At 38.1% G+C, this 25,270-nt stretch overlaps 2 protein-coding genes across 2 annotated transcripts; both read left to right on the forward strand.

The window, feature by feature from the left end:
* Window positions 1-659: 659 nt before the first annotated feature.
* On the forward strand, window positions 660-7,299 carry mysm1 (Myb-like, SWIRM and MPN domains 1). Its single transcript, XM_087785183.1, has 20 exons — window positions 660-723; window positions 876-948; window positions 1,014-1,084; window positions 1,768-1,839; window positions 1,910-1,988; window positions 2,060-2,158; window positions 2,270-2,696; window positions 2,773-2,995; window positions 3,057-3,187; window positions 3,279-3,382; window positions 3,448-3,525; window positions 4,810-4,889; window positions 5,089-5,143; window positions 5,208-5,258; window positions 5,398-5,472; window positions 5,537-5,725; window positions 6,388-6,520; window positions 6,592-6,697; window positions 6,783-6,840; window positions 6,915-7,299. The coding sequence occupies exons 1-20, from the start codon at window positions 668-670 to the stop codon at window positions 7,200-7,202; spliced, it is 2,448 nt and encodes an 815-aa protein (XP_087641309.1). The 5' UTR covers window positions 660-667; the 3' UTR covers window positions 7,203-7,299.
* Window positions 7,300-7,903: 604 nt separating this feature from the next.
* Window positions 7,904-24,180, forward strand: oma1 (OMA1 zinc metallopeptidase). The gene is made up of 8 exons (XM_087785184.1): window positions 7,904-8,534; window positions 9,871-10,099; window positions 10,238-10,411; window positions 10,531-10,638; window positions 14,126-14,254; window positions 15,649-15,723; window positions 16,431-16,580; window positions 22,194-24,180. The coding sequence occupies exons 1-8, from the start codon at window positions 8,200-8,202 to the stop codon at window positions 22,431-22,433; spliced, it is 1,440 nt and encodes a 479-aa protein (XP_087641310.1). The 5' UTR covers window positions 7,904-8,199; the 3' UTR covers window positions 22,434-24,180.
* Window positions 24,181-25,270: the final 1,090 nt, after the last annotated feature.

Consider the following 25,270-nt stretch of genomic DNA (forward strand, 5'->3'; position numbering starts at 1 on the left):
ATAAGTGACAAACCTGTCTGTAGTGGATCCACAAGAGCTGCGTAGATTATTTACCAAGGGTTTAGACTGGTTGTCTCATCACTTCCCACTATATTTTAGTCCATAAAACACTTAAAACACACACACATCAGTCGCTTTTAGACAACAGATGAATAACACAATAAGTCTTAACACATATTATATAGGTGAAGTACAACAGTTTTAATACAAATATTTAGAAATAGAGAGCAGAACCACCAGCAAGTCTTCGAACGCTTTCATTTGGGATGTCAAACCTTATACTTCCGTTTGCGGTGAGCTTTAATTTACCTTCGTAGATTTTTTTTTTTTTCTAAAATAAAGGGTGTATTAAAAACACGAATACAGTTGTATCTTTTGTAAACCGTAATAGTCACTCACATTAAAAAGTTAACTACGTTTAAAAACTAAAACTTTATTTTTGTGTCACCTTTTTATTCACGGCACACATAGGAAGTTTTTTTCATACATTTTTCTTTCTAACGTGTTTGCTGTGTTGACCTGTTGTGAATGGTTTATGTGCTATTTTATATTTTTCTTTAAGTTTAAATAAAACGTGAAGTGAAGTTTGTGGGTTTAGCCACCAGATGACGCTGTGGGATGCGTGCCTCCGTGACGTAACTTCCGGTGTTTACGTCTGACCGTCAACATGGAGGATGAGCTTGATGTTGACATCGAAGGAGGAGAGTTTGACAACAATATTGGGTAAATTCCATTACTAGTGTCATGCATTTTGTTTTTAAATACTACGACATTCGTTTATCTGTTGTATAGTCAACTTTTCTGTCTGCTATGTGTCGGAAACAGTCCTCAGTTGGGACGTTTCTTTTTTGCCTAAACTATTATCTTTCTGTTAGAGAACCTGGTGCAGAAGGTTTGATTCAGGATCAGTTCCTGCAGTCCACATGGAAGAACAGTCCGGGAATATTGGTGTGTGCACACATAATAGCACGCAATTACTTTTGTATTTGTCTAAACTCTATGTTTGTGTGCAGCCCTGGGAGTTGGATGGCTCCATCAGTGAGGAGAACCGAGAAGTGATCGAGAAGATGTTGCTAGAAGAACAGTATCCTTTACTGATTACAAATGCCTCATTTTTGTTAATTTAATAAAAACGTCTCCTGACTGGGAAACTGCTTAAAGCAAATTGTTATTTTTATAAAAACAAAGCAACTTATTCAAAAGGTTATATATTGCTTTGAAAACAATTCCAGTTACAATTCCAATAAGTAAGTAAATAAGTAATTTATATTTAAAAAAGATTATAAAGTTTAGTTTCAAATCTCAAAATGTTTGGGGATATATTTTTTAAGAAATAAAATTAACACATTTATGCACAATCACAGTAGTAAACTAACGTAACTGTGAAGCTATTGCAGTCAGGACTCTTACAGCAGATGAACGTTGCGGTTCTACTTAAGCTTGGTAATATAGAATTGTCTGTCCAACCAACTTTTTTTTATGGCTCAAAGTAGTGCCAGGAAACAAGTATGAGGCACTATGCTGTTTGTCCTATTTTCAAAATCAGTCAATAAGTCAAGTGTACTAAAACTCATGTTTATTTTATGTGAAAATAAACCTTGTTAAATAATCTCTAAACCAATGTGACTATGTTTTATCGTAGATTTTGGTTGATTTGCATGTTAGTCTTTAATTTCGATTGGAATTAATAATGTCTTGAATTTAACTTGCCTTGAATTGTAGGAACCCTGACATAATTTTTACTAGAAACTTAACTTACGAATCCAGATATTATCTAACTGGCAAGGAAGTTCCCAAGCATATTTGGAACAATGTTGGAAACAAGACAAAAGTAAAGAGGTGAGTAAGTCAAGATATCACTCTGAATAGATGCGCTCATTCATTGACTACACATCGTCTTAATCTTCAGATCACAGACGAAGCCCTCGGCCTCAAACTCGTCTTCTCGGTGGTCAAAACACGAGAAGGAGCTGTTTGAAGAGGGACTGGTAAGCCTGAATTCCTGCTGTTTTCAAAGTGAATATTCAATAAAGTATAAACTTTGTTGTTAATTTTTCAGACAAAGTTTGGTAGAAGATGGACAAAGATTGCAAAGTTGGTTGGGAGTCGCTCTGTTTTCCAAGTCAAGAACTATGCAAGGCAGTACTTTAAGAATAAGGTAAGCAACCTAAAACCTGGGAATTTGTCAATAAAGTACAGTACAGATTTAGGAGGGCAAATGCAGGTTTATATTTGTTTATAGTATATTACAATCTTTTCTTTTTTTCAGACAAAGGTGGAACCAGAAACTGTATGTGGTGACCCTGAACCGAACCCAAATGCGTCTTCTACATTGAGCCATTTGTCTGTCTTAACCAACACTGTACGCATAGAAAGACTCTCTGAAGATGAAGATGAAGAAGTGGATATTACGGATGACATCAGTGGTGATGATGAGGAGACTAAACAAGTGGTTGAAGTTAAAACTGAGCAATTTCAATCAGATCTACCTGGCGACAATACAGAGGCACTTACTGGCGATACAGTGGATGTTAATGAAACCGGCGCTTCATCTGTCAAACCTGAATCAACACTTCCACTCTTGAACATATGTGATGTGACTCATGCTTGCCAGAAAGATGCTCTTGAAGTCTCTGAGAAACCTGAGAGTAGCAGCAAAGACCAAATTTCTTCATTTTCACCATGTCAAGATGACGGTAAGAGAAAAATATTTTTGAGGTTTTTAAATGAACCAACCTTATATCCTAACTGTATTTCTCCTTCATGTTAAAGATCTTTTGCCTGAGGCTGAAGACACGCGTGATGAAGACAGAGACACAGAAGAGGAGGAGGGTGAGGATGAAGAAGAGCTGAAGGTCCCTGATCAGGAAATGGAACTGGATTTGGAGACTGTCACAGAAGATGAAAAACAAGCCATCCCAGAATTCTTTGAGGGACGACCGTCCAAAACCCCAGAAAGATACCTGAAGATAAGAAACTACATCATCGATCAGTGGTAAAACATCTTTTTATGTCCACAAGTGATTCAAACACTACAGCAAACATTTGAATTGCAGGCTTAGGAGCAAACCAAAGTACCTGAACAAGACCTCAGTCCGGCCAGGATTGAAGAATTGTGGTGATGTCAACTGCATTGGCAGAATTCACACGTACTTAGAACTCATTGGAGCCATTAACTTCAACTGCGGTAAGGATTTGCTTTCTTCCAGTAGTACTGAAGGGTTTTACCATTTGAAATGGTTGCATCTGAGTGTCTCTATGAATTCGGATTCTTTAAGAACAAGCAGTTTACAATCGTCCGAAGGTGGTTGATCGATACAAGCACAAGGTGAGCAAGGATGTGCTTGAAGCCTACCAGCTGGCCCAGAGATTGCAGAGCATGGTCAGTGATGTGTGTTGATATCGCCAGTGATCCGACCACCAACCTGTTTCTGTTTTTCCCTGTAGCGTACAAGAAAGCGCCGTGTGCGAGATACACTAGGAAACTGGTGTGATGCCAAAGACTTGGAAGGACAGACCTATGAGGTAAGTCAATGTTTTCACTTGGAGGAGAGCGAGACGATCAACAACAGAGTAATTACAGTAAAACGATTATTGAATTTTCTGATCATGATTATTAAGGAATATTGGAGTGACTTCAATGTCAGGAGAAACCCATGTAGGATTTAATTTGGACATAAATGTTTTTTTTCCAAATTAAAAAAATGGTCATACTTTGATTCAAATAACAACTTTTCTGAGACTATTCCTGAAAGCAAAGGAAATTGGAAAAAAAATGTATATAAATGTAAACAAATGATTAGGTGATGAAATTATGTCAAATGAATTTGGTACACGCCGTGTATTTGACTAATGAAGTAAATTTTAGTTCTATTTACTTTTCTTTTTTTAAACTTTTGATAACCTTAAATCAAAGGTTGTAAATCACAGAAAGTTCCGAAATAATTTTACAATCTCAGTTGCGGTACAAACAAAATGTATATTTACCAAACTGTCTGTAACAGGAAGTATGATTTTTATGATGATGTCTTTTCATTTTTATGCAGCTCAATTTATCTTAAATATCTTCCCTCACAAAATTATTTCTTTCAATGTTAGTTTTACTATTATTGTAGGTCTCTGTATAATCATAAACATCAATAATCTGTTTGAATTACATTATTTTAAGAACTTGCAGGTCAGATTTTGCCCCCTTGACTAAGAGTTTGACATGTGTAAAGCATCAATGAAGTACTGTCCTAGCACGACTAAACTCTATCTGTCACTTTACTATATCTTGTGCATGTTACTGTGGCGTTGAAACCCCTCCTCTTGATGCACAACATGCTCTACAATATCAGTTACCTATCCACAAGTTTGTTTTCCTCCCCTTTTATTTCTCATTAGTAAACATTGAATTGTTTAAGACTTGTTATAATTTAGCAAAGTTGATGGATTTGAATCTACTTAAGTAACAAAAGTGACTCTTTTTCACAATTAAGTCTTTTTAAAAATGAACACACATTTATACAGATTCATCACATCACCTGATCCATTTCTTTTTTTTTACCACACACATGGATTAACTGCACCCTATTGGATCGTATCAAAATGTATTTTTGGGATAATCGACCAAAATCAATGTATCTACATTTTATCGGATTGGCATTTAAGCAAGAGATTCACACTCCTATTCAATTCAGCAAGATAATAAGGTATCGGTAAATGATGCTTCAGCATGAACATTGCTCTTATCCCTTGAGTGACTTGATTTGGTAAGCTTACTTCCATGAAGGATTCTTGTTCTGATTAAATGCTTTTGTTGAGCAGCATCTGAGCGCTGAGGAACTGGCTCTCCAGAGAGAGAAGAGGAAGAAAGCTAGACTCTGCAAGCTATCTAAGCAAATCGGGTTGGTACAATATCCTGAGCGTACTTGTGTTTCATGTGTGGATCTTTATATTTATTAAATAAATTTTGATATTTTTAAAAATTATGTTCACAGTACGTATTCACAGTTTTCTCTCTGCGAGATTTGCTGCTGTGACAACAAACAAAATCCCCCACTGTGGAACGAATAAAGGTTTATCTAAATTCTTTCTCTCTCTAAGATCCGTGGATCCCTTCCAGCTGATAGCCTGCAGGTCTTTTGGAGACGATGTTCAAGTGAGTAAATCATTCACAGCACATAATTGTGAATTACTTTTTTTTATGTTCTCTCTTTTTCCAGGAGCCATTCCAGGTCGTCGTCTGCGCTGAAACTCTTCTCATCATGGACCTGGTGAATAATCTCTTGATTGTGTTTTTGTTTATTGCTCAAGGGTTTTTACGGAGGCAGTTTTATGTGGTCAAAAGGGATAGAATATGTTGTGCAACATCAATAAATAACTAATTATTTCTATGACAATTGTGACCATCAGCATGCACATGTGTCGAGGTGCGAAGTCATCGGTCTGCTGGGAGGAACATTTCAAGAGAACAAGAGGATACTAAAGGTAGAAGTTTAGACAGTGATACATAGTTTGAATTGAATTCTAATTCTTTTGATGTTATCGGCAGATATGTGTGGCCGAGCCTTGCAACAGTGTTAGCACAGGTTTGCAGTGTGAAATGGACCCGGTGTCTCAGACGCAGGCCTGTGAAGAGTTGACTTCCCTGGGCTTAAGTGTGGTGGGCTGGTACCACTCACACCCCTCCTTCACCCCCAACCCTTCTGTTCGAGACATTCACACACAAGACCAGTTTCAGGTAAAATGGACAGACGACTAGCTATAGCTTATTTTTCTCTATGTTGCTGTTATCTTAACAGAAACTTTTCTTATCACAAATGTATTTTTAGGTATTATACCTCAATTAATTTCAATTAAAAATACTGAGGATTGTACAGAATCTTAATATATATTTTATGTATATTAATATTCCAATAATGTGCCTTGTTTCAAACAAGCTTATATCTAAAATTATTATTTACTCTTATTTCTTATTTCTTCTGTGTATTTGTTTCTTTATGGTCATATGCCATATGCTGTATTAAAATCATTAAATTTCCTTGTTATTTCACACATGGCTCAGGAAAACAGATGCGATACTGAACACAGGGTCTCAATAAGTACGGCAATGAGATACAGTATATCAATGTTTATTTTTTAATAAATCTGCAAAAGATTCTACATGTCTGATTTTTTTCTGACAATAGTAGATGCTGTGGTGTCATAAAGAGGGAAACAAATAGTTTATTTTAACTTACAAAATGGGTGCAATATGATGGAGACTGTAAAATGAGGTCTTAATACTTCAAACCCACAGTATTAAAACACGGTCATATTCAATTGTTTTTAGAAAATAAACTATTATTTGAAGATATTTTCGTTGATGTTTCTGAAGTTTTCATATGTCATTTTGTGTTTTAGAGTTATTTTTCTCGAGGTGGAGCTCCATTCATCGGAATGATTGTGAGTCCGTATGACCCGTCGAATCCTTCTCCTCATTCCCAAACTACGTGCCTGTTGGTCAAGGACAGCCAGACCTCTTCCAGTCCACAGAGTACGTATATGAGAGACAAAGTAAAGTGACCCAAGGATTTCTTATCGAAATATTTACTTTGTTTGTTGCAGAACGACCGTACAAATTTGATTTCCTTCCGTCACAAGACATTCCAAACTGGGATCAGACATTGCGGAGAGCCACGTGGATTATCCACAAATACTCTCGAACATCTGGGTAAATTGACATGTCTTCTCGTCAGCTTTGGTTAGGTTCTGTTAAAAATGTGTATTCTAAATATTTCCGTTTGCTCTCTCATCAGAAGTGTGCCAATGGACCGGATATTCAGGCGGGATAGCCATCTTACCTGTTTGGAAAAGGTCATTTTTTTTAAACATACGATATGTTTTATATGCATCTGTGTATTTGTCTTTATCTTGTGTGAATCTTCCAGATGCTCTCCTCTCTAGCCCGGTACCTGGAGCCCCTGCCAGATGAAGAGGGGGAGACTTTCCTCACCCAACTCCACTCTCTCCTCCTCTCAGACTTTGTTGCCAAAGAGCGTCCATCAGAGCAGGGTGAGGTAGAGACTGTCGGTGCCTCACCCAGATCTTCAGACTCGTGTACCGGTGACGGCTCAGTGGAGGACTCTGGCAGCACTTCAGATTTGAGCACAAAAGAGAGCAGCACAGTGCTTCATATGGGCTCCGTGCTGACATGTGAACATGATTATTTACTCTAGGATCTGACTATGACTGTACAAAATTAACATTCTCATAATTTTTTCCATTTATCAAATATATATATATATTTTCTAAGCAATTTTAAAACAACAAATGTAAAATGTTTAACTGTTTTGAATGTTCTTATAAATGTGAATAAATGTTATTGATAATATTTGTATTTGTCCTTTTAAATTGCTACCAATTGTTTTTATTTCATAGCTGCTTAGAACCCATGTTTTTTTTCAACAATTAAGCTGATCGTCCAAAGATTGTATTCAAGGGGCAGGTATAAGTTAGCACGACAAACTAATGGAAAACAAGTAATTTATGTATCTTTTACAGTACAGATTAAAATAATGATAAAACACAAAATATGCAATAGAAAAACAAAACGAGCACCGAGGCAGCCATTACAAAATCCAATGTTGTGTTTACAACACTGGTAATAAATGTTTCTGATTCTGAACCAACAACTAAGAAATGCAAACGTCAGTAAAATCAGTGATTGGTTAAACCATGCAAATAGAATACCCTCTCAATTTGCACAATTTTTAAATTGGTTATTTTGTATGCGTTCGACTGCATTGAGTGAGTAAAAATAAATTTGAAAATGTTTTAAAGATTTAGCTTTGGAATCGAATTTGTTTTTTAAATACAAGGCGGAACCATTACGCGCTAGATTGTTTAGCGGGGGACGTGTTTTTAAAGCGCAGGCATTAGAACGCCGAAAAGTTCAAGCTTGTGTGGACTACTGTTTAATTTTTCACTGGACTATTGTTACATTTTCAACTGCTGACGACTCTTTCGTGTATTTAAACGTCAGAGGATATTTTTAAACCGCGGTGACACCGAGCTGAAGTCAGGCAGGAACGATGACATTGAGGTTAGACTGTCGATAACCTAAATATCACAGCGCCTGAAAAATATATTCGAGAATATGGAATATTACTTAAAATTCAATATTTTTTATCGAGCTAATTAATTTTCGTTGAATGTAACTTTATATTTAAAAATATGTATTTTCTATTCGTAAGTCTATGTAGGGGTCGTGTGCTTGGGTCCATTTCTGCACACTTGACCCGAACACTCGAGACGCAAAGAGAACCCGTCCATCGTCTGAAGGGTTTCCAAACCAACTTCAAGAGAAACTATCTTTGCACAAGATCTCCATTTGTGTTGCGTGAACATAAAGTGTGTTCCACAATAAGTCATGGTGTACCTCGAGGGTCGGTTCTGGGTCCGTTTGGACTTCAATTCCACACATCATCACGACTAAGGGCCTTTCCGGCTCCTCTCATCTGGATGGTGCTGAAACCTCTGCAGAAAATCATGGCGATGATTCTGGGGAGGTAAGTGCTCTACAACCAACAGAAGTTACTCATATACTCAATAAAATTACAAAAACGTATGACAAAGTCCCAAATAAAAACGTCCAGCTATTAAATGGCAGCAGTCATTGCATCCTCCGCAGCTAAAGGAACAATGAAATCCTGCATATGCCATCAATGACTGAGGACGAGAGGATACAGTCGACTCTAGCAGATTTCCAATCTGGGGTGTGGACATATTTTGGTTTCAAAACAAATGAACACACTTACAGCTTCATGAGTCATGTGGTCTGTAAATGCTGCAACACCAGAGTCAACTACTCAGACAATACTACAAATGTCCTTGTTCTGACAATATCCCAATATATGACAACATATTGTATTGTTTCTTCTGTATTGTGATACGCATAGTATTGCCAGATTCTTGTCAGATACCAACTAAAAAGCCTTAAAATAATAAGGCTTACATTTGCATGAATTAGAAAACACTAAGAAATCTTTAAAAAATCTGCTTAAATTATTATTTTCATTGTATTTTTTACAACCTTTATTGAAAATAATCTGATCTATTAACCCTTCCCCAAAATATTATTTTATTTTCGCTTGAATCTTTTTTAAAGGACATTAATACTCAAGAAAATGACAAATACTTATGACAAAAGTCCCAAATAAAAACTTGCAGCTATTAAATGGCAGCAGTCATTACATCCTCCGCAGCTAAAGGAACAATGAAATCCTGCATATACCATCAATGACTGAGGATGAGAGGATACAGTCGACTCTAGCAGATTTCCAATCTGGGGTGTGGACATATTTTGGTTTCAAAACAAACACTCTTACAGCTTCATGAGTCATGTGGTCTGTAAATGCTGCAACACAAGAGTCAGCTACTCAGACAATACTACAAATATCCTTGTTCCGACAATTTCCCAATATATGTACATATTCTATTGTTTCTTCTGTATTGTGATATGCGTTGTATTGTGATATGCGTAGTATTGCCAGATTCTTTTCAGATACCAACTAAAGAGCCTTAAAATAATAAGGCACACAACTAAATTGATTCACTACCAGATACATTCTAAGTAAAAGTTCAACTTATTTTTTTTATTAAGCAAAGATAACACATTCATCTGAAAATGTCCATAAAACGTTACAATGCTAAAAATATGATCAATTTGATAAGATTAACCATAAATAATTAAAAATTTAACTGAAAACATATGAACATTTTTTGTCTGACCCTTGACCCAGATTGTGGTTAATATTTTATCCCCTTGTGGCGCTGAAATGGATCTTGTTTGGTTTGAATTGGGATTTCTGACGACACTAATCCAGCATTAATCTTTTCACACAGGAGTATAAGGAAGTGGTGGGTCGCTCTCCCCGCCAATCGTAAGCAGCTTCTGAAACAGTGGGCCTGGCATCGCCGCTGGAAACTGGCGGCTGCAACAGGTGTTACCCTGTTGTTCGCGGTCCTCCTTCTCCTGACCCACCTGGACGACACACCCGTGACCGGTCGAACACGACTGCTGGTGTTCACCAGAGAGAACTACACGGCGCTAGCAGAAGTGACATCCGAGGCGGTGAGAGAATCGCGACAAATGTGTGTTTCTTTTGCCATTTTAGTGAGGCAAACATGTGTTATGACTGAGCAGCAGGTGATTAAATGACTTTTATTAGCCTCCCAGATTTATAATGGTGTGTATCTTGTGCATTTTTAGTACATGCAGGAGTTTGAACAGCTGCTGATATCAGAGAAAGACCCTCGTCACCAGGTGGTGGAGCGAGTAGTAGAGCATCTTGCACAGAGGAACAAGGACATCCCAGAAATGTCTGCCGTCTCTTGGACTGTGCATGTGGTCCAAAGTCCAGACATCAATGCCTTTGTTCTCCCTGTAAGTGTAAAGACACAGTTGGAATTAGTTCATCTTTTTAATAAATTCACATTTTCTTAGAAAATGTTGAGCACTTTCATAACTCGTGCCACTGTTTAGGGAGTGTTTTGTTTTCACAGAATGGAAAAGTGTTCATGTTCACCGGGATGTTGGAAGCCATCACAGATGTTCACCAGCTCACGATAGTCCTCGGCCACGAGATGGCTCATGCCTTATTGGGCCACTCTGTAAGTAAATTACCCTCATAAATATTTAAAACATCTTTACGAACCTTTAATTGACAGCTGAGTTGATGGTTGAAATCTGTGCCGCTTTGGTTGACTTGTGTACAGAAGCACAATCTACACCTCATGCAACAAGAAAACTACTCTAACTAGTTATTAGTCAGGGATTTACAGGCTTGTCTCAAGAGAAGGAGTGCTAGACAGAAGACAATCATGACCACAGATTTTCTTGTATGACTAATGAAGTGCAACCTAGATAATACTGACATGTGATCTGTGTAAGTGAGTTTGAAATGGAATCACAAATCTTCAAAATGTATCAAAACTGAACCTTAATCAGTCATTTTTGAAGCTATGATTTGGAAAGCCAGTAATTACTAGTTATTATTATCTATAGAAGCATCATGTTTCATACAATATCCACCATGTTCCTGTCATTGATCTACTTATTGTGTGTTTGACTTATTTTGGTCTTCTTTCGATTCATGGGAACTGTCACAAGAAAAACTCAATTCATCTTTGTAAATGTTAAAAAAAAAAAAAGAAAAAAAAAGGACATTAAAAATAGTAATAATTAATTATTAAATTATAAGTATTTAGTTCATATTCACTCTTGAGGTATAATTTCAATATTTAACATTTATATTCAATGAATACTTTAAAACTAAACAGTTGGTAATTATGTTATTAAAAACCTTTTAAAATTAATATTGTGTAAATATAGGTATTATGGGGACACATGAGCTATACATAAACAACTTATTTAAATGTGTATTGGCTGCATTTTATGGCTGTTTGAAATGATTATAGTAATTAGTAAATATAATAAGTAATTATTTTCCCCTTGAGGATGGTAAGTAAGAGTTTATACTGAACCTCTATGACTTATTCTTTGCAGAAAATAAGTAAGTCCTTTGTATAGTAATTAAACACATATTTAGTATGTGTTAATCCCACTTTTATTGATGATTATCAAGATAAATGGCTTCTCCTGCTATACATTTCTTACCCTGTAGGTGTCACTATGGATCAAGTGAACGATCTTTGACTAAAATGTTGTTCCTGCTTTTAAATTACTTTTTATTTTATTTTATGGATTTATGTTTTGATGTAGTTTAGTTTGAGTTAGCATGAGCTTTTGACCTCTTTCACCATGAACACAGGTGTGACAGTTAGAACCGTCACTAGACCCAAAAGTAGACACCAGACAGCATAAGGAAGTAAAAAAACAAGTTAATAGGTGCAGGACAAATGGGAAGACTATAAAAAAAACTGTATCCAACAGAAAATTCAGAACAAGTGAGGACTATAGGATTGATCCATGGGTCACTGGAACGTATCTTCAGATAAAAACCTCAGATCAGGCTCGGAATGGGATTAAAACAAGAAGTACAAAGACAAAATAAAAGCATACATGAAGTGGTCACGTTCAGATTCCAGTCATATACTTGACAGAAGAATGATTCATCATCCTATAAACGTACATTTCACTGATTATAATTAAACAATGTGTGTGAGTATGAGTACCTTTTTAGATCCATTCACAGATTGTGTTGTTGTTTTGTAAACATGTTATTTTCAAGCAAACATTGACAAGAACTCCATAAATCTGAATGCTTTCTTGATCAATGAATGATTAAGTTGCATGATTTCTAAATCAAATCCCTGAAAATAACTCTCGGAAGAAGATGGAAAGTAAATTTGAGCAGCAATAGTTCTAGTGTGTTGACGAGGCTTCATGAAACAGCTGATGAGGTATCATGACACAGTGTCATCATTTTGAAACACCACTAGATGGCACTTAGGGGGGTCAACGTCTACATGTGTAAAGAGTTACATTGATAACAAATCATAATTGTTGTGAAAAAATATTTTTCACTTATTCGTGTTTTTCTGGGTGATAATGTTGCCTGCAATCTTTAGATAATAACATTATATATTTAAAAAATACTGCAGCCACAGCCAGTGTTGCATCATTTCAACTGACTCAGGGATGCGATGGTGAGGATCAATAAGCTTAGCACCGCCTGGCAAAAAAACAACAACTCAGTTCCAGTGAATAGGAAGATAAGTTGCCGCTCGAGTCATGCTGCTAGAAATGAAAATCTTTTGTGTTTTACTTTAGCCTTTACTGTTGTGTGTTATTTTTCTTCATTGGTTAGAAGGTGTTTGAATGGAGACATAACCCTGTAGTGATTATATATCGTAAATGCAATAGAACAAGAACTTACATTTTTCCAAAGGTATTTCCCAAAATGATCAATACAGGTATATCTAATCTAAACGAAATCTCAAGTACACATGTAGAAACTATTGAAAGTCCAAATGGCCCTCTCAGTTTAAAAATGATGCCAGGTTTCATTCAATAGAGAGTGGTCTTTTAAAATAAATACACTTAATTGGTGTTTGTATTTTGAAAGACCACTAGATGTCACTTTGAAAATGAAAATGATGCCATTGCATTAGTAGATCAGAGCCAAATATTATAAAGCAGAGAGTGACATCTAGTGGTCTTTCAAGATGAAGACACTGCATCATGATACCTCATCAGAATCACTGAATCGGTTTATTCTTTGAGGAAATAACTTCTCTCTCTGACACTTTTCACTCACACCTTGATTAGCGCTGATGCAGCGTCTATGGGCAGCTTGTCGACTTAATAAAAGTGTCGTTAAATTGGACTCACTGTGGGCGGAACAACATGGTTCTTGTTTGTAAATCGGCCCAGTCTGCTTAGAAGAGCCTGTTATGCTAAAATCTGACAGGCCCACTTCATAACATCATGGAATTAGCATGTAGCGAGGTCCTTCAGAAGCCCTTGTCACACGATGAAGAAGTAGAACGCTAAGACTCGCACACTTCCAGAATCCAGAACGCGTACCTCCTGCAGGGCGCGCCATTATTCTCCCGCAACGGAATTACGCAGACGCCATTCATCATCGGCCTCCTCTGTCTCGGAAGTGGAGTAATGACTGGAGTGACGGAGGTTGCTGTGTGTTTGCGTCAGCTGGTGATGAAGACTCACTGATCACCTCAGCACTTACTCAGTCATCCTGTTGACCCGAGTGTCCAGGAGAACCCCCCCTCCTTTCCCCCCCCTCTGCTTACTTCAGAGCTAAGAGCCTGTTCCTTTTGCTAAAAGTGCCTAATAAAGGGGTGGATATTTTAAGACTTTAAACGTCCTCCGTGGAGATGCTTGAAGGAGGTTTTAATTAGACGAAGGGAATGAGCGTGGATGGAGTGTATTACTCGGTGGGTGTGCTCTATCGAATCGCCTGTTAAAACCTCCAAATCTGTTACAGCGTGGACTTTCTCTCAAATGGATGGGAACGATCGATATGTTCCCGCTGCTAGTTTAACCTCCCGATAACTTTCTTCCTCCATTTGTCTCCTTATGCCTCCTTTTCTTCTATAAGAGCATCGTTTCCCTCCCTCTCTGCTTCTTCTTTACCACGGTCACCTTCTTCATCTCGTACCTGTCTCATTGCAGGCAGAACAAGCCAGCCTGTCTCACATCCTGGACCTGCTGTCTGTTCTTATGCTGACCGCCATCTGGGCCATGTGTCCTCGGGACAGCCTGGCTCTGCTGGGTCAGTGGGCTCAGGACAAACTCACACAGGTGAGGCTCTTTTGATACCATCTTCTCGAACATGTCAGTGTTGCTGCTTTATGTTGTTTTTCTGCAAAGCTGTGAAAGAGGAAAAGATAAAATATACTCAATATCTATGAGGTCAAACTAAGCCCAATAGCACCAGAAAAATAAACAACCGTTCAGTTCTGGGTGTGGTTTTATTTAATAAACCAGGGGTGGCCAAACCAGTCCTCAAAGGTCCAGGGTGGTGCAGGATCAAACATGCCCTTTAAAATTGGTGCCAGTGCTTAAAGAATGAAGAAACTTTGACCACAATCCCCTACAATTCCTCCCACCAAAAAAAAGCAATATCTTAAGTGCAATTGCTATTTGAAGGGTTTGTCACAGTGTTATGTTCTGTTGGTTTTATTTTGGGGCCAAACCATTCCCTTTTTATTATTATTTGTGTTGCTGAACCCTTGGGACAGTATTAATATGGAGATTATTTTTGTAATGTAATGGTGAGTCAATATTATTTTCGGCTAACTTGTGTACGTGTAAAAGGGTGTTGACAGGCGAGTTGAGATGTAGTGAGGGAGTGAGTTCAGCGAATCACTGATTTTAATTTTGGCTCACTTTTTTATACTAATCTGTACTTTGGCAAATGTTAAAAAACGATTTCCATTAATGTTTTGCAGCACCAAAACCTGTCATGTCATAGTTTGCGCCATTATGTTAAAGTATCAGTATCACCATTTGCCATTATATAGAAAAAGGAGTTGCTGGATGGATACAGACGAACCAAACCAACTGCTGTTATCACTATATGGGCGTCATGAACTGAAATACTCTTTTGAATGACAGTCAGAGATTTTCTCATTGTAGTAAAGACAATGATGAACACACAGAAAAAGACAGAAAATCAAAGGCCAGAAGATACAGAAGACTAACAGTCAAGCACAGCGACAGAAGCAGAGACTGATGAATAGGAAAGATAATGCCTGATAAGAGGAAAACTTGTAGGGGCAAAAAGACAAGACGAGAACATGTATCAGGAAACGGAGAGAGAGAGAGACAACTGCAGGCTGACCAAGACTACACATTTTTTATTCATATGTCCCTTTAATTTGTTCAACTAGTACAATTTTAGATTGTTGAGATTGTGATGAGTGACAAATGTATTCAAGTAAAAACTGAAACAAAACCTTTCACTGACTGAAAATGGTGGAACAATGGTGAGCAATTAGACACAGACTGGAATATGCTGGTATTCACTGAATAAAAAAAACATCCTAGAGTTTAAATGAAGCCACTTTGTGTTGGCTTCTTCACGTTGACGTTTTAATTCTGTCTTCTGATGGTTGCTTTGTGTTTATTGTTGATCTGTCTACGTGAAACCGGTCAATGAGACCCAGGTGTTGATCGCTCTTTTCTCTATTCAGTTGATATTCAACCGGCCCTTCAGCAGGAAACTGGAGGCAGAAGCGGATAAAGTAGGACTGCAATTGGCTGCCAAGGTATGGTTAGCCGAGTTGTAGCAAATTTAAAAACTTTTTTTTTAAAACACATTTCTTACTTTAAGCCACTTACTATATAGTTGTTATAACCTCTGCCAAGAACAATTCTGTATTTTTGTTAGCAAAATAGCTCAAGTGAATACGAATGTATATTAAGTAGATGGTAACACACAGTGTTTTATTTGGATTTCTGAATGTTTTGAACTGTTTTCAACTTGTGTAGCTTAATGCTCTCATAGTATGTAGACCAAACTAGTTTTTGACTATTCAACATTGCTTTAAGACACCTGTTGAGGCCGTTGACCTTTTCTTTGTGTGAGAAATGCTATTCTTAGAGCATGGACATTGTTTTATATATAGGATTTAATGTTATTTTTTAAATACATGAAAATGTAGTTCAATGACGATGGTATTAGTGTTTTTGTGGTAGCTATATTGTTTGTGTTTAAAGTATATTAGGCTTTTTCACTGTTTAACTTTTTTAATTCGATGTTTAATAATACTGTTTTATATTCAAATTGTTTTTTTTGCTCTGTATAAAAACCCCAAATCCAACTTAATCGTCGCTAGTCCTCAGTGCGCCACCAGGGGGCAACATTGTCAAAGTAAACTACTCCCATCCCAGAGTTCGTTAGTCCTGAAGACGGAGCGATGCCACATTGCACACGTGTGTTGTTAATTCTGCTGGTTGTGTGTTCCTCTGCCAGGCCTGTGCAGATGTTCGTTCGGGCCCCGTGTTCTGGCAGCAAATGGAACTCCGAGACCAGCTGAGAGGAGATCCCACCTTCCCAGAGTGGCTGTCCACTCATCCATCGCACAGAAACAGAGTCGATCAGCTGGAACGCCTCATACCGCAGGTGAAAACCCACAACATAGATACGTTTGCACAAGGATGTTGGTTCCCTCAGCATCTGTAGACAGATAATTTGAATGAGACCACACAACATATGCATGTGATCAGACAAAGTTAACTTGGGCTTCACTCATTTTAGGAATGTTTGTATTCATCATTCCGAGAGTTACTCTTCAATCGTCTTTTCATTTTCACCTCTCTGTTCTTTTTATTTGTTCTCTCATTGAATTTGATGTATCCAAGAGAGTCCAAGAGCAGAGTTGCTCATCAAACTAAGATTGATTGTTTTGTTCTCCTCAGTGACGTGGACTATATTGTCACTCTTATACAATAGTATACTACGCTCAAAGGTGTAACAAGTTGGCATCTGTAACCCCCCCACGACAAACACAAGCGTCCTAACTTGGCTTGTGCACTATTCTTAACATTGATAACCATGCCTAGGTTATTATTTCAGTTTTCATATTCCCCCGAGACATCTGCTCTGTCTGCTTTTTGTCCCGTAGTACCCAATCATTTTGAGTTAGTGATTTGCTGCCTACCTTTATAGAACTCTTTTTCACTCTTATTATTGATACATTTTATGTAAATGTGTCAAATCATATCAGAGTTATCACGAGACAAAGTAAATATTACTCTATAATAGAAGAGAAAAACAGGTCCCAGCCATTCGCAATAAAGTGATAGTGACTTAAAAACAGGCAGAAACCTTGAGCAGAACCAGACTCTCTGTCAACAGCCTGGCTGGCTGGGATGGAAGAAGAAGGATGGGGGGGCAGCAGGGTTCAGAGAGGACCGCAGAGAGGAATGTGTTTTAAGAGCTTTGTAACATCTACTGCCACCTCCTGTCCCTTTGAACCAATTGTGATGCACAAATGCTGAAACAAATGTATCTAAATGTATAGATAAAATGAACATAGGGATGCCAGGAAAATGGAAAATAAGTCTGGAAAAAGAGTGGCCTTGAAAATATAAAATGGGGTTCAAATCTCAGTTGTTCTTTAATGCATGGTAATATATATTCTATTATAGTTGCAACTGAAACATATATATTTCTTTGTCTGATTAAGTTTTATTCAAAAGTTTCAATTGAAAAAAAACACTTACAATTCACTTTTTTTTTACCAGCCTTTTAAATATTTTAAGATGGCGTTTTTGGGGGGATTAAGCAGGATGGCACATGTAAGGTCAAAATGGGTTCTTTCATAATAAACATAGGTCAAATTCAAGACCCAGGGGCCAAATCCGGTCTGCCAAGTCATTTTATGTGGCCAGTCGAATTGTTGGCTCAGTATCAAAGTAGATTAATGTTCATGTTGCTATGGTGAGCTATATAGATGGCAGTGTTTAAGAAAGGGGACAGAGATTATTTGGATGTTAACGGTCACACGTTGACTAAAAGTAAAACTGAACTGAACTGAAAGGAATTTGATGGGAGTGTTAGGTGTGACAGTTAAAGGATTTGGACCCAATGAAGTTGACTTAAAAAACTGCACGATGCTTTGAAGATGAAGTGCACCTGGGAACAAACTGTGCTTAGAATTCAAGAGAACTGTTATGCAGTTGTGGACATGACGTCAAAGCCTCGCGAGCCCACGGCTACTGTAGAGTGCAAACTTTGATCCTGGCGTGAACCGACGCTAAAATGTTGTGTTTCTTGCTCAGAGAGATTCTGAAGAGATGTCTAATGAATCGTCTGGAGAGAAAGCTTTCCCAGCGCGGAGTAGCAGAGGGATGAGCGAAAACAGAAGTGAGAGCCACAGTAATTGTCATGCAGAAGCTCCGATATCTGCTGAGTAACTTTGGGAGGCGTCGAGCCGAGGACCTGAAAGGAAGCAGCTCGATCCCAGCGGCTCTCTCGGTGTTGCTGCACCGCAGCGATCAATGTTGTCTTCGGGCTAGACGAAAATCAAGAAGCAGTTTGAGCTCAAACTCTTGTGGCTGCATCACAGTTGTTACATCTGCTGCGTGCGCTCGCGTCTCCCTGTGTCATTATCAGCGACTCTAACCTTGAGCTGGATTTCAGGTGCGTTGTCACACGCTTCCAGCCCTAAAGACGAGCAGATGGCAAGGAAACTAATTGTCCATTGCACCCGCGCGCGCATGTGTGCTGCCTTCATTCCTGCGAGTGTGTGGCATGAACCCCCAGGTGGTAGATTGACCTTTAGAAACCTCTAGAAACACTTGACGAGTTGTTGTGGCAACTAAATCAAAAGGCCGGGAAGTGATAAAAGGCCTGCTGTTTTGGTGCATGTGTGTTTACAGTTGTGTAGCTTAAATGTTTGTACTTAGTCTAAAAATGGTTGATTTAAAACCTTATGAAATCCTGAATAACACATCCTTTCATAATCAAAGTAGCCATTAGTGTAGGGGTGTCACACTCAATCACACAGCCGACATCTTTTAGTAATCCAATTCATGGGTCAAACGAAATGTATATTTACCTAACAGGACGTAGCAGGTTTTTATGTGGTCTTTTCGTTCTTTGAGGCTCAGTTTATCTTAATTTTTACCTGTTTTTACTCCTTTACATTCCAGTTTTACTGGTATTGTTGTCATTAAATTAAAAATATATATATATATTCATTATCATTTATATTTTAATTAAGTGAGTATGAAATAAAATGATTCAAATTTTCAATTTACAATTAACATTTGTTTTTGTGTTGCAATTAAACTTCTGGCCTAATTACGTCCTATGAAGCTTGATGCAACATGAAGTCCAGCTATGAAGTAACAATAACATCTTGTGATATCCCGATGATGACTGAGGACGAGAGGATGCTCTTGACTCCGGCAAGATGAGGTCATGCGGTCTGTAGATTCTGACTTGGAATACTACTTGTATTGCGATACTGTAGAAAGTAATGTATAAAGCAATACATCGTAACCTTGCCACTGCATCTTGAGCAATATCACCATATTCTTGCCAACACACACGTCTGTGCGTTAGTGACATGGATTTAAATGCCGTCATAGATCTTTTGGCTCTCGTACAAAGGTGCTCTCGCTCTGGTCAACCCTCTGCTGGATCTGACATTTTAAATGCTGTAAAAAGGTTGCAGAATCCCTCTCCTTAACCCACATCCTCTGAGGGCTCTTCTCCTCCAGTAGTGCACTCATCATCCTCAAGCACATTAAAGTCGGCTGCTAACAGCAGACGAGAAGCCTGTTGAATGGAGTGGTGGAGTTTCTCTGAGGGAAAGTTTAATGCCTAAGTAGAGCATTGCCATGTGTCACCTTGATAGGAGCTGACAATAGAAAAAGGCATTTCGCAGTGAAGTCAAGTGGGTTTTATAATATGTAGAGTCTAATGGTTTTGTAATAAGAGGCAATTTTAGTTTAAAAGGCTTTTATGTTAGTTTGAGAAGTACTTGACTTTGACGTTGAAGTTAATCACAAACATGGTGGGTGATTTAGTAACTATTCAGACATGTATAGTATTAAAAAAAAAGTTTTAAGGTAAGATTGGAAAGGGAAAGATACAAGGTAACTATTTGTTTTCTACCTTCCATGTGCTGTTGATGCTTTACAGCACCTTATAAAGCAGGCTTTCTCAACCTTTTTGACCAGTTGAATGTCGGCATTATAGTAATGGACCGACCTTCAAATAAACAGTGGGTCAGGTCTGGGGACCTACTGCTATAAAAGGATGTGTGGCAATCCTGCAACTGTTATTCATGTTTAAGCTATTAAAAAATAAATGTGCTTTTAGATAAGTGAATAATAATATGTGCAGTAACACAGTTAAAGTGTAACTTTCTAATAATGGGGAGTCAATTTTGAATTGAGGCTTTAAGCTTTAATGGTTGAACCAAAAAAGTAAACTTGAGTTTAGCCTTTAAATATTGAAGTATATCTTCAAATAACTGTGTTAATTAACCATTCATTGATGAAAAAACAGAGGTCACTACTAGCTTCATGTGTAACTTCTTTAGAATAGCTTCAAGGTTTTACTGCCTTTGATATTCTTCCATTGTCTTTCACAATAGCCATTGCAACAGTATCTTATAAATGACCTCTAGTTTGAAAAACACGAGTGTGGTCACAAGGACAGTATTTATTCACGATTTTTTCACGTCTGAAAGTGTTGATATTTGAAAGGAACTCTCACAGAAGTGCATTGAAGCAAACAGAGATGTTTTACCGACTGAAATAGTCAAAGTAGCGTATTTCAATTTGACATAAGGGATATTAACGGGATCATTATACATTTGGCACAATCTTGAGTCGTCTCGCAAAAACTTTAATGGAACATCTCTGCTTCAACTTCAGAATGTACAGTATATGAAACAAGTTCTAAGTGTAAGTTTCAACCTCAATTTCTAAGATTTGAATTACATCAAGTTTATTTAAAGTAATAATTAAATTGTTGTTGTTCAATTGAATTATCATTAAGAAAAAAAAATCATCACATGTCTTATGCTTATACAATAGGTTAAGTTCTAATTAGAGCAGTTTTGAGGGTTTTAATTTTTCTAAAGAAATGTTGTCACTTTGGCGTTTAATTAGACAAAATTATTATGTGTAAAACTCAAGGCACAGGGGCAAAATATGGACCGCCAACTCATCCCATGTAACCTGCGTGAGTGTGAAAATAAATATATTTAGACGAGACAAATGTGCTGTTTGCTAGCATTGTGTATACAATATATAAACCAGGAAACTTCCATAAACTGAAAATATGATTTAAATAAAGTAGCGGTGTGAACCTTATACTGTAGATGCTAAAATTATCAATGGAATTTTGATCATTTTAACCTGAAACTTTCTTTTTTTTTAAGTTTGATTTCTTGTTTAAAGGAGGAACAGGTTTTGACTAAACGGTACATCTTTTTGGACTTTTGGTGACATTCTGGCATTATAAGGTCTTGTGAATGAACCGCAAGGAAAGTGTTACATTTTTGTGACGAACACAACAGAAGGTTGACATGTTGAATTCCTTCTTGGCCATCTTTGTACATGCTAGCGCTCAGGAAGAGGACAGAAGTGTTATTCGATATCTGACATGAGTGTCTCCAGGGCTGTCAAACATGCACTTGTACGATATGTGGACAGAGGGACTGTGTTAAAGTGAGTCAGTGAAATGGTCCACAATATCAAGTTGCACTCTGCAGGTCCTCCACCGGCTCACGGTGTCCTCCTGCTGAGTGAATCTGAACCACATCAGGAGAATTTGAGTCTCATGACATCAACATTGGATTTGAAATGATACTGGTTTATAAGAATTGCGTGGGTTTTTTCTTCGCCCTTTTTACGTCTCTCTTTCATGATTCTTATGTGGTAATTAATGAATGAAAACGACATGAAGTGGTGTACAGGGCAAAGAAATTGCACCATTGAAGCTATAAAAACCCTGAGTGGAACACTTGAGTGCAGCTGAGCTCACCCTCAGGGGTCACAGAATACAAGCTGAAGTTCATAACGTACGTCTGAGTTACCGCTCACCAACTGTTTTTCTAATCTTCCTGAGACCTTTTAACATCTTATTTGATTTTCCTTCCCTCTTCAGGCTCCTAAATACTGATCCTTGAGCTCACAGTTTTGAAATTCAAACCACCTTTTCACATGTTTTTGCTCAGGTCTAAATTCCACTCATTGTCTCGCTTCTCTCCAGGCTCTGGAGTTGAGGGAAAGCTGCATCTGTCCCGCACTTCCCGACAAAGATCCTCGTGCTGTCTTCTCAAAGAGTGTCCGTGTGCTGCTAGAGACCGCCAAGACCTCTAAGGAGGAGTTGGGACAAAAGGGGACACTTGTGTCCCTTCAAAAGAAACCAGCTGGACTGTCTTCAGGTCTTAATAACCCAAATATGCTTGTAGCTGATAATGAACAGTCATTGAAAGTAGACGCTTCTTAAATGAAAAAAGTTGTAGTTGGATAGCAACTAGTGAGAATCATTGATGATTTCTGGAATATTACAATAGTCTTCAGCTTACAGTGAAAACTACTATTCAATGGCATATACATTGATAGTTGGGTAGAGTCAGGACGGAGGTGATTGCAAACGGATAAGGAGTATCTCTAGCCGTGTTCCTCACCTCCTCAATCTCGCTTTGCTCCAAATTGCTTTCTGGAGAGTGTTTTGGGATTTCAAGCTGGCCGAGGTTACACTCTACATTTCCCTGAAATTTCACTGGAGTTGAAGCCAAATCTCTGCAGACAAGGATCGTTTTGGTAAGTGGGGCAGCCTTTTGGCACTGCTGGCAAACCTGAAGTGCAAAATTGAGATCACTGTCTTTGGTCTGGGACGAGACACCCAGAAACAATTTGTTTATGTAATGGCAACATGGTGTTCTGTAGCTTCCTGAATTAAACCTTGGGAATTAAACCAGAGATAACCATGGTTCTATGAAAGCTTGTGAATGCAATTCAACCTATCTGACTCTTCAAGCAATTCGGACTTGCCTGCAGCCCATTCATCAATAAATACTGGATACGTGATCAAAAAGATGTAGTAGTTTCGCCAATCCTAGAATAAGCTTTCAAGGTAAGCTGAGGAGCTCTAGTTTAGATAATGCAACATTGCTCTCTAAGTACACAGGGCTGCCACGTGTCACACTGTGCCTGCGACCACGAAATAGTAACCAATCAGAAGCAACATGAGGCGGTTCAGCATCTCTACTCACACAGATGGAAACAACTGCCAGTGGTCGACTCATTGTAACTTAATGACATCATGCTGCTGTCAAGATAGAAGTCTCTCTGTAATGTTTTTAAATGATTAGTTCATTCATTTTGCCCTATCTATTGATTGTTTAAAACTAATTAAGATTGTCACCCAATAAATAGGTTTTAAATAATTGAAAATGGCAGGTTTTAAAAGGTTTTAATGTTTAAATCATAGCATAATCAACAAATTCAACAAGTATATACATGAATAAAAACAAATACAACAATTGTATTTGTATCAAAACTCACTTTTGTCTTTCGCTGACACTTTTCCGTGTTGACTGGCCCACAGGCTGGACTTCCTTTCGTAAAATCATTTGGAAATTGTAGTTGAATAGCTCTGTACTACTGCGACAGCCGGTAGAGGGCAGAGCACCCATCAAGTAGAGCCACGTTTATCCATAGAATTGAAATTGCAATGCTAGCCAACTTCGATCCTTAAATGTATCGTAGATGAGCAGAAAGTTTTTAACACTCGCGGCGTTACATGATTTCCAGAGCGACTACTTCTCTGCTTTGATAATGATTCAGTAACCTTGAATGGGTGGCACGGAATAAATTACAAAGCATCGAGCATGTGATTAATATGTGCATTATTCATCAGCACATGCCAACAGTAAGCACTTTATATGTGCGTTGTTCGCATATCCACCCATGAAATGATAATATCTCTTGTTCCAATCCCGGTCCACGTACACTCCAAGGTATGGTTGCACTTTTAAACTTTCCCTCTGAACCAGGAGGATTTAATGTCCAAAACAAAAGTACTGACGAATGTTATTTTACCGTTGAAGTATATTTATGGTTTAATCCCTGACTCAGTGACACGGGGGAAGACTGTTTCCACGAATCCCAACAATCTCATGTGTGCTCACAAAAGCATTGAAAACAGACGCTCTGATGTGTAACTACTTCTTAACAACATTTTTTATCAAGGCCACTGATGCTTGAGCTGTTTTAAATAAAGTGAAAAATGAAGCGGGAGCTTTTATTGGCTTGAAATGAAACTCTTTTACTGACATTATTATGAACTGATATGTTAGAAACGTCACATACTCTGAAGGTCTTTGACCTTGTCTTCTTTTACCCATTATGGAATTTGAGTCAGAACATAGTAAACATTGATTAACTGCTTAAGGATTAATGTGTCACTTCCTGTCTTACAAGTTTGTTATTTTAGAAAAATAACTTAACAGGTTTACATCCAGGTCGGGAGGGAGCCAAATGGTGACCTTTCTGTGTGGAGTTTGTATGTTTTCCCCGTGTTGCATGGGTTTACTACGGGCACTCGGGTTTCTTCCCACAGTCCAAAAACATACAGAGGTTTATTGGAAACTTGGAGAAATTGCTCGTAGGTGTGTCTTTGTGTGGCCTTGCAACAAACTGTCCAGGGTGTCCCGGGCCTCTCGTCCAAAGAAACTGGGATAAGCTCAAGCCCCCTGCAGAAGCAGAATAGAAAATGAATGAATGAAATATCGGTGTGCACGAGGTCTGTACTCTTTCAGTGTTTCTAGTTTTTAAGAATTGTTTGTCTTTGACCCTCCCGAGGTCCTAGTATATTTGAAATAAATGGAAAAGGTTTTTCATTAACACGATTCAGTTTCCACCTGTGTATAGAACATTTGCACAGATGACTTTTACCTACCAACCAAGATGCTAACTAGTCAAATGGTGCGAGGTGGAGAGAAACATGTAGTCGATGGAAAAGAGGACTCAATGAAATCAAACATTCCGGCTGTATTATGTTATCCTCTAACTTGTGAGCCTTCCTCTGCGTCTCTCTACATGGCCTGAGGCGTACCAGCTCATCAAGCGAGTCTACTTTGTGTCTATAACTTCACCCAAAGTCTCGGCTTCTTCTGTGTTTGTGTTTCCTGCCTCCCACCGGTGTCTCCGGCTGCTTCCAAGAACTCCAACAAGCGCTCACAGGTATGGAGGAGAAGACGCCGTGAAGAGGAAGAAACACCCACCACAGACAACGCAGTATACTTGATCGATGGCAGAAGCAAGTCGTTGTTTCCCCGG

The sequence above is a fragment of the Callionymus lyra genome, chromosome 2, assembly GCF_982586985.1.
Source record: "Callionymus lyra chromosome 2, fCalLyr1.hap1.1, whole genome shotgun sequence".
In the NCBI taxonomy this organism is placed as follows: domain Eukaryota; kingdom Metazoa; phylum Chordata; class Actinopteri; order Syngnathiformes; family Callionymidae; genus Callionymus; species Callionymus lyra.